The sequence below is a fragment of the Sturnira hondurensis genome, unplaced genomic scaffold (assembly GCF_014824575.4).
Source record: "Sturnira hondurensis isolate 20B ecotype Veracruz unplaced genomic scaffold, ASM1482457v3 Scaffold0020489, whole genome shotgun sequence".
NCBI classification, from domain to species: domain Eukaryota; kingdom Metazoa; phylum Chordata; class Mammalia; order Chiroptera; family Phyllostomidae; genus Sturnira; species Sturnira hondurensis.
The window spans coordinates 5909484-5920054 of NW_028093120.1; the positions used below are offsets into that span (position 1 = coordinate 5909484).

General features: G+C 38.2%; 1 protein-coding gene across 1 annotated transcript in view; it reads left to right on the plus strand.

Moving 5' to 3' along the window:
- The window catches only part of ARHGAP42 (Rho GTPase activating protein 42), a 251945-nt gene that overhangs the window by 182970 nt on the left and 58404 nt on the right, over positions 1-10571 (plus strand). Inside the window, exon 5 of the mRNA XM_037029702.1 lies at positions 2061-2162. Coding sequence (XP_036885597.1) covers positions 2061-2162 — 102 coding nt within the window. The remainder of the gene's footprint in view (positions 1-2060; positions 2163-10571) is intronic.

Genomic DNA, 10571 nt, shown 5'->3' on the forward strand with positions numbered 1-10571 from the left:
TTTTTGAGCAAATGATATATCAGTGAGGGATTGTGGTGGTCAGTGTTGGAAGAGGAATTTTATTTTTTTCATTAACTATTTATTGAGCACTCGCTGAGAAATTCAGTTTTAAGGAGGATAGGGCATACCTAAATTTCTTTGCTACAATGTGCAATGAAACACGAACACAGTAAGAAACCTGTATGTAAAACTGTGTCCGCGATCACAAGGGAGAGAGAGTTGGTGGGGGGACTTGTGAATGAGGTCAATTTGAGCAGGATGCTAAACTTGAATATGTTGAAATTGGAAGAAATGAGCATTTATGTCAAGGGGAGATGGCCTGGAGAGGATCAAGCAGAGAAGAGGAGGTCAGAGGGGCTGGTGAGAGAGATTTGGGAGAGGTAGATTGGGCAGGTGAGGTGTGAGCATGAAATGCCAGTTTAAGAGTAACATCATTGAGCAGAAGGTGAAAGGTTCCCGCCAGGTGTGTTCCAGAAGTGGCGCGGTCACGCTCCTGCCACCCTGAGGTTTCTGCTTCCTTGCTTCCTTTTGGGTCTGTGTATTGTGTTGTGTGAGTTCCTCAACGGCCCTTTTTTGGATTTATTTTTTGATTGTCTTTCTCCTAGTAGGACCACATTTTCTCCTTAGGTCATGGAAATCCTGTGAGGGTTTTGACTTTTCCCCCTCATTTACAGGTTGTGAAGTGCAAACATACCAGTACTTCTTAAGTGGTCCAAAAGTGATTTGAATTGTTACAGCGGAAGCCTACTCACTCTTTACATTCAGTGCAATTTTACCAATTAGCTTTCTGTAGACCCTTATAAGGAACTAGGTCATCCTGAATTCCTGCAAATATAATTGAGGTATCGAGTTCATCAGGATAGAATTACCTGGATATATTAACCTGGATCTGATGACCTCAGAATAGTAGGAAAGATAGACCAGAGTTCTGCTTGTCTTTCCCTCCCATCTTCCCTTTTGTGCCCCATCTGTCCATCCTTCAGTCTTTCCATCCATCCATCCATCCATCCATTGTTTTTAATTAACTTCTTCTAAATACTTTTGCAAATAATAAAGCAAAACAGTATGCATAATAATCATAGAGCTTATTTTTTTAGTTGTTTTTCAATTAGTTGAAGGTGTACAACATTGTAAAGCTTGTTAAAAATAACAATGTCTCTGGATGGGAGAAGTAGAAATCTGCATTTTAAACAGGCTTAAAAATACTTGACTCTGATTATGCTTGTTCAGAGATTGTCCTTCCAGAAACACTGAAATCAAAGCAAAAAGTAGTACTACTTTGTCCAATGAAATTTGAGTGTGGTTACCTAATATTTAGTTTATATGGACTCATAAGTGGAAAAAACATACATGTTTATGGTTGCAGAAGATTATATGCCCAAGCATGTCCTGTTCCTTTTAAATTTTATTCCATTTGCATTTCGCTACAAAAGACTATGCTGGTTACAACTATCCCTTCAAAACCAAAACATACTCTTAGAAGTAAGCAAAGGTCAGTTAATACTTATGTTGACTATATGATACAGTTGTTGACAGTACTTTTGATTTGAGTTTAAACTGTCTGATTTAATGATTTTATGCTTTTAAAAGTCCATTGTTCTCCCTGTCAAGAATGAGTTGTTTTGAATGATCAGCTGTCTTTTTGTGGCTGGAAATGACGATTTCTTGAGAAGACTCTGTGCCCGTGGTTCTGTAAAGTGATTACATGTTATCTCACGTGAATCACCACAAAGGCCTAAAGGAGGCATTTTCTCTCGGTCTAGATGGACTAGATCAGCATCTCTCGTTGAGAATCAATTATAAAGACTCGACTCAAAGGGATTCTTACTGTAGCCATTCTAGCCCCTTCCATGCAGTAGTCCCATGAGCTTCTTTAGGAGAGTGTATATTGAAATGACTTGTGTTTCATGCCCTTCTTTCTAATCTACTTCATATAGCTTTGCACATACGAGTCGGAGCTCACTTAATCTTAAATAATTTTCTTTGACGTTTGATGGGAATGGTGAAAATCTTTCATGAGGCTCTAATTAGAATGTTTTGTTGTTATTGTTATCTCCTAGGATGGAAAGAAGAAGTTTGACAAGGAGAGTGAAAAATATTATTCTATTCTTGACAAACATTTAAATTTGTCTGCAAAGAAAAAGGAGTCTCATCTGCAGGAGGTAAGCTTTTCCAATTGGAATGTGGAGAGGGCATTAATTAGCATTAAGTCGTGTGAAGTTCAAATTTCCAAAGGTAGAAGTATCTCAGAATCTGCTACTCTTTAATAAACAAAAAAGAAAGAGAAAAAAAGGGGAAAGGAGAGGAAGACAGGAGAAGGGAGAGAGAAGAAGGACGATGCTTAAGTTAATTGAGCATTTACTATGAGCAGGCATGGTCCTGAACATTTAATACTAGCAGTTCCAAATGAATAATTAGTATTTCCTTCAATGAGAAAGAATGAAATAAAACTTTTCATTTTCTTCTGTTGGGCATATTTTAAACAATAGGACCTATTAAATTCATTTTACAGCTTTTATGGTAATTTGAAAATATCTGTTTTTAAGGCATTGGGTTAGCACTAGGAGAAAAAAGGTATACAATTACACATTTTAAAATGTCAGTTATTTTGCATCAGTTTTCTTAAAGAACAAGGCAACAAGTATTCCACTAACATATGCATATAAGCAGTTCAATTCTTCCCTCTTTCTGAAATATCTGTCCTTTTCATTGGTAGTAGTTAAATTATAAGAAGGAAAATCTTGTAGTCCTTTTACGAAGGAATAATGGAGTTCTAGTTCCAGTGATGAGAATATGATTTTTAAAAATGGACTGTCTTGTCATTTAAACCTTAAAAGCAAAAATATCTTAACACTCCACCCACACTTTTCCTCAAATCTACCGTGGTTGTCTCAGAGCCGCAAGGTGGGAGTTACTTGTTTCACCCTGTGGTCATTACTGCTCTCCAGACCTTGCCAGGGAACCCTGTGCAATGTTCAGTCTCCTTTAGTCTCTTCTTTTCTCCTCTCTCTGTACTTGTAGGTGTCAGTAGGTATCACAGTCCGAACCTCTTTTAAATGCCTCATCCTGCCCTGGCTAGTGTGGCTCAGTGGACTGAGTGCTGGCCTGCAAACCAAAGGGTCGCTGGTTTGATTCCCAGTCAGGGCTGATGCCTGGGTTGTAGGCCAGGTCCCCAGTAGGGGGCGCACAAGAGACAGCCACACATTGGTGTTTCTCTCCCTCTCTTCCTCCCTCCCTCACTCTGCGTCTCTAAAAATAAATAAATAAAATCTTTTTAAAAAGTTTTAAAAAATGCCTGATCTGGCAAAGCCAATTAGCTGCTTTTCCAATTCAACCTGGTCATCTGTTCTCCGTATTCTTTCTCTTATTTCCCTTACCTCCACATTCAGCCACAGGGCTGCTGCAGGATGAGTTAGAGAATGACAGGAGTTCCACTGCATCAAAAGCCATGAGAGGGTTATTTTTTTGGCTCTGACTCCTTTTTTCTACATTCTCATATTGTCATTGAAGGAATTGAATTTCTTCATTTAAATATATTTAATATTGGGAAGTGTTATTTAAACATGAGTTCATTATAACCTATTTTGTTATTAATGCCTGGTATTAAAACAGGGTAATTGAATGTATAGTTGTTTGCCTATAAAAAGGTTTTGTGATTAAAGTGAAATGGGAAAAAAGTCTATCATTAAGGAAAAATAATATTTTTAATTTTCAAGGGCATACTTAGTCTTATGAATTACTATGCTGCGATTTAGTATTGTGTTGACATGTTCCATATGATTACCACTACTGCCCCCCCCCCTTTTTCTTTCCTGACTCTTTATGTTTTGGTTATATTAACCTTCGGTCTTGCCCAAATTAGCCAAGATTGGGCATACTTCAAGACCTTTGCACTTACCATTTGTTCTACCAGGAAAGCTGTCACTATGCCTGCATTATTTTATCATCAATTCTTTCTCTCTTTTTTAAATTTTATCCCCCAGGCTCTGCCTCCTGACTCTGGCGGCCACCAGCCTGTTCTCTTCATCTATGAGTATTTATTTGTTTATCTACTTACTTACTTATGTTTAGATTCCACACATAAGAGAGATCATATGGCATTTGTCTTTCTTTGTCTGACTTTGCATTTATCGTAATGCCCTCAAGGTCTATCCAGGTTTTCAAAATGGCAAGATTTTATACTTTTGGGGGGCTGAAAACTATTCCATATATATAATAATGTATGTAATATAATTTTATATGTGTCATAATTTATTTAATTATCCATCCAGCTATGGACATTTAATTTGTCCGTAGTAGCTTGGCTATTATGAAGAATTTTGCAGTAAATGTGGGCGTGCATACCTCTTTTTTTTAAATCCTCACCCAAGGATATTTTTTTATCTACTTTTGTTAGAGAGAGAGGAAGGGGAGAGAGAAAGAGAGAGAAACATCAATGTGAAAAACATTAATTGGATGCCTCCTGTACATGTCCTGCCTCGGGACTGAACCCTCAACCGTTTAGTGTGTGGGAAGGTGCCCCAGCCCACGGAGCCACCAGCCAGGGCATGTACTTCCTTTTGAGTTGGTGGTGTTTTCTTCAGATAGATACCTAGAAGTGAAATTCGCTGGATCACATGGTAGTTCTATTTTTAATTTTTTGAGGAACTTTCACACTGTTTTTCATAGTGGCTGCACAAATTTACATTGTTACCAACACTTGTTATATCTTGTCTTTGTGATGAGAGCATTCTAACAGGTGTGAGGTGATATCTCATTATGGTTTTGACTTGCATTTCCTCGATAATTAATGATGTTGAGGGTCTTTTCATGTACCTGTTGGCCATCTGTATGTTTTCTTTGGTAAAACGTCTATTCAAATCTGTGCATTTTCAATAGGATTGTTTGTTTTTTGCTATTGAGTTGTATCAGATATTTATGTTTTAGATATTAGCCCCCTCCTTATCAGATAAATGATTTCCAAATATTTTCTTCCATTCAATGTCTCTTTTTTCATTTTGTTGATGGTTTCCTTTGTTATGTAAAAGCTTTTTAGTGTGATGTAGTCTCATTTGTTTACTTTTGCTATTGCTTTTGCTTTTGCTTTGAGATTCAGAAAAGCATTGCCAAGACCTGTGTTAAGGAGCTCATCACCTACATTTTCTTCTAGGCATTTTATGGCTTCAGGTCTTATGTTGAAGTCTTTAATCCATTTTACTTTTTGTTGTGATGTAAGATAGTGGTAGAGTGTAATTATTTTTTTAATCTGGATGTTCATTTGTTCCAGTATAATGTATTAAAGACACTGTTAAACAGACTTGTCAAAATTGTAGACTTTACAGTAGTGCATGGAGAGAAGTAACACTTAATATGGGAGTGGGTGATTTCTTTCTAAGCACAAAATAAAAGGAAGAAATCCTGAAGGAAATGGAGGAAGACCAGAATGCATACAAAAATGTCTGTTTTATAGGACATTAAATCAAATTCAAAAGCAAAGTGTTAGGGAATTTATATAGCATAGGATTTAGGATTACCATCACTCATACATAAGACTCATCCACAAATCAGTGTGAAAAAGTTGGTCTTCAGTTGAAAAAATCGGCCAAGAGTATGAATTGGCATTTCATCAAAGAAGAAATATAAACCATAGTGAATATTCTATTTCAGTGTCACATGTTTTAAAATACAATGTAAGTTAGTAATAACGGCAGAATGTTAGTTTAATTCATTAAAAGATACCCACCATTAGTGATAGTATGGAAAACCGAGGAACCTTTTGCTTCTCTGGTAGAAACAAAATCATTCAATCATTCTTAAGGTGAATTTTATGACGTTTTTCAACAAATTTTTAATGCAAAAGATAGTTGAAATTATTCCTATTAACAGGAATTTACCCAAGAGAAATGGTCAGCAATGGGCATAAAAATAAATGGTGTAACTCTCTTGAGGCCAGACAACTCTTGCAGTGCACAAATTTAGAAACACTTGAAATGGCACAAAAGAATAATGGGGGTAAATACATATAGTTTGATGAAAAATGAGATGTAATATGGCTATGTAAGATTTTATTGGAAAAATCATTTAAAGACATGAAATATTTATTAGCTTACGTGGAAAAAAGCAGTTTAAACTAGATTGTATGTGCAGCGTTATTCAGGTTTGCTTAAAGTAACTTTTACACATCAAAATATTAACAATCGGAATAAAAATTCATATAATCTTTATATTTCTCTTTATGATAATACGTAAATATAAATATAGTAATGAATATGTCATATTTTTATAATTAGGAGAAAGGAAATTCTTTTAGAAACTCAGATTTTGGGTTTCCACATGTCACTAAATATACTTGAACAGGTTCCTCTCATACCTACCTCTTAAAAGAAGGAAATCCTTTAGTTTCTACCCTTATACCTCTCTTCTTATCCCTAAGTTTGTGTCCCCAACATCTTTTCTATTTTCATACAGTCTATAACGTCCTGCTGAATGTCTCTCCGGTAGTGATTTCATCGTGCCAACCATGTTTCCATGCCCTGGACTTGACCGCTTCTTAGTGACACACTGAAATCTCACACATTTTACTCCTACTTCTCATTTATTTGATTATGTTAAAATTAAAACTGGTATTTTTCATATCAAAATTGCCTTTGACTTTTCCCCTGGACTCTCACTTCCTTAAGCTTCACTTTCTTGCCGAGATAGACCAAACATCTTCAACCTTGCTAACGAAGAGGTCTCCTTATGTTCACACGCACCCGGGTGCACCACTGACTCGGTCTATTCTACAGCACCCTCGTGTTAACCTTCTTGAAATTCTGCTTTACTCTCGTCAATACCTTCCTCAAGCTTTTGCAGTGTCCGTAGAATGAAATTTACATTCATTCTCTCTGTGCTGCCTTTACTCTCATCTCTGACGGTTTCAGACAGAACCTTTTGATCTGCCAGTCGTGCCTTGTTCGGACTCTGTTCCCTCCCTCAGACTCTCCTTGCAGCTCCATCGGCTCTAAACCTTCCCCTTCTTCAGTCCAGCTTAAATCTTTTTCTCCTCTGGGACTGAGGGTTTTTTCTGTCTTTGAATTGAGATAGCTTATTGTAGGTGAGGAAGAATTTGGGTTTTTGTAGAACTATCTAGTTTTCTTCTGTCATGAACTTGGTTTCTTACTAGAATGACTTTACAGAGTCCCCTTTGCCATGTCAACAGTTTATACCTGGCATAATTATCACTGGTGCTCTGTTTCAGTTTGAAAAGTTTAGACAGTAAATTATATGCTTATTTTACTTCCCCGGTTCAAAATACAGAGCAGTGGTTGCTGGTGGGTACATAAGCAGCTGTCTGTTGGTGAACAGCACACTTTATGAGTTTAAGTACTAACGGGCTTCATCCTGTATGAAGAATGCCTTTCAGAAAATTTGTGTACTGAAAATAAATTAAGCTCTTGTAGTTTTTAAGCACTGCACATTCTAGATGACCTTTTTAAAGTATTTTTTATTGATTATGCTATTACAGTTTTTCAGGTTTTTTCCCCTTTATCCCCTCTCCATCCTGCCCACCAACCATCCCCCATTCCCCCCCACCCTTAGTTCATGTCCATGGTTGTACATGTAAGTTCTTTAAGTCCTCTGTTAGAGCATTTTTTATCTCTCCTCCTCTATTTTATGCCTACTAATTACGCTTCTTCTTCCCTGTACCTTTTCCTCCCATTCCTCCCTTCCCCCTCCCCACTGAACTCCCTCTATGTGATGTCCATTTCTCTGATTCTGTTTCTGTTCTAGTTGTTTGCTTGGTTTTTGTTTTCATTGTTTTTCTTTTCTTTTAGGTTCATTTGTTGATAGTTGTGAGTTTGCTGTCATTTTATTGTTCATATTTTTTATCTTCTTTTTCATAGATAAGTCCCTTTAATGTTTCATATAACAAGGGCTTAATAATGATGAACTCCTTTAACTTGGCCTTATCTGGGAAGCACTTTATCTGCCCTTCAATTCTAAATGAAAGCTTTGCTGGATAGAGTAATCTTGGATGTAGGTCCTTCTCTTTCATGACTTGGAATACTTCTTTCCAGCTCCTTCTTGCTTGCAAGGTTTCTTTTGAGAAATCAGCTGATATCCTTATAGGCACTCCTTTGTAGGTAACTGTCTCCTTTTCCCTTGCTACTTTTAAAATCCTCTCCTTATCTTTAATCTTGGGTGATGTAATTGTGATGTGCCTTGGTGTGTGCTTCCTTGGGTCCAACTTCTTTGGGACTCTGTGAGCTTCCTGGACTTCCTGGAAGTCTATTTCCTTGGCCAGATTAGAGAAGTTTTCCTTCATTATTTGTTTGGATAAGTTTTCAATTTCTTGCTGCTGTTCTTCTCCTTCTGGCGCCCCTATAATTTGGATATTGGAATGTTTCAGGTTGTCTCAGAGAATCCTCAGCCTCTCTTCATTTTTTGGATTCTTGTTTCTTTGTTCTGATCCAGTTGGATGTTTATTTCTTTCTTTTGTTCCAAATTGTTGCTTGAATCCTGGTTTCCTTCTTGTCACTATTGGTACTCTGAATATTTTGCTTTATTTCATTTTGAGTATCTTTTGTTTGTCCTTTCATTTTCTGAGCAAGCTCAATCAGTTCTGTGAGCATTTTGATTGCTAGGGCTTTAAATTCTCCATCAGATAGGTTGGCAATCTCATCGCTTAGTTCTCTTTCTGAGGTTTTCAGAAAGAGAAAACCTTTCTTTTCTTTCTTTTTTTTTTTACATTTTTGCAAATTTTATTTATTTTAGTTGTTGTTCAAGTACAGTTTTCTGTCTTTTACTCCCATCCCAGCTCACCCCCCCCAGTGCTCCCCATCTCCCTCCCATTTCCACCCCCTTAGTTTTTGTCCATGTGTCCTTTATACTTGTTCCTGTAAACCTTTCTTCCCCTTTTCCCCTGAAATTCCCTCCCCTCTCCCCTCTGGTCCCTGTCAGCCTGTTCTCTATTTCAGTGTCTTTGGTTATATTTTGCTTGCTTGTTTGTTTTGTTGTTTAAGGTTCCTGTTAAAGGTGAGATCATATGGTATTTGTCTTTCACCATCTGGCTTATTTCACTCAGCATAATGCTTTCCAGTTCCATCTATGATGTTGCAAAGGGTAGGAGTTCCTTATTTCTTTCTGCTGCATAGAATTCCATTGTGTATATGTACCATAGTTTTTGGATCCATTCATTTACTGATGGGCACCTAGGTTGCTTCCCACACTTGGCTATTGTAAATTGTGCTGCTGTGAACACTAGGGTGCATAAGTTCTTTGGGATTGGTGTTTTAGGGTTCTTAGGATACAGTCCCAGCAGTGGAATTGCTGGGTCAAAAGGCAGGTCCAATTTTAGTTTTCTTAGAAAATTGCATACTGTTTTCCATAATGGTTGTACCAGTCTGCAATCCCACCAGCAGTGAACTAGGGTCCCCTCTTCTCCACAACCTCTCCAACTCTTGTTGTTTGTTGCTTTGTTTATTTCATTTGGGCCATATTTCTTTGTCTTGGTGCAGCTGATAGGCTGTAAGGGGGAGGGTGGGGCCTTAGGTATTCATTCAGGCAGGGCAACCCTTTTTGCTGCACTGACTATAGGGGAGGGGCCAGAGAGGGAGCAATGCAGCTCGCCTGCTTGTCTCTGGCACACTTTCCAAGGGACTCTCCTGTCAGACTGGAAGTATCTCACTGAGGCATCGATGACCTTTCAAAGCAGACTTGGTTTAGCAGATTCATCTAGATTAGAGGTGATGGGAAATATCTAGAACTTGCAAATGGGAAGAACCGTCATTTCTCTCTTGTCCTTCTTTGTGCCCCCTCAACCCCAAAGATGGAATTGTGCATCCGATTCGCTGGGACGCATGGCTATGATTTATTACAGTGAAAAGATATAAAGAAAAATCAGCAAACGATGCATAGCATGAAGCCTGGGGGAAACCAGGCATGTGAAATGTTGTCCATTAGACACTAGTATAGACTAAGTGCCCATGGTTTTTACTGGGAGCTGGTCACATAGGCACCTTCTGCTTGTCACGGGCCCACATTCCAGACTCCCAGGAGGAAAGCAGGTATTCAAAATAAACCATGTTGTTTGCACAAATAGTTTTAGCACAGTAAACTATGCTTATCAATTAGAGAGGCGAGAACTCTCCCAGAACCAACATTCCCAGATGCAGCCAAGGGCTGGCCTTGTAAGCAGGCCTGTCAGTGGGCAGCATTCACACCTGCTGTGCCCGTCTCTGCAGAGCCTTGTTGACCAGAAATAATCACGTGTGTTACACAGGTGGCTCGGAATTCTAGTTTGTTCCCACGTGCTAGTCAAGAGTCAGTGACATTATCTTTATAGTAAAGAAGACCTTCAGGAATAACTTGGGGAATAGAATGTTATCTCCGAGACTAAAAATATTCTTGTGTCCTTTACACCCATTGGTGTCCTGGCACTCCGGCTTGCAGGCCAGTTTTCTCATCTCTTTCTAACTCCCTCATTCATTGATGTTGGGTTGTGGTTCGGAGCTGGCTATTTAGAGACTATTGATACCACAGAAACCAGCAAATACTACAAATCTGGCTGTGCTCCCCAACCGCAAGAGCCCATTGTTAAACATTTATTC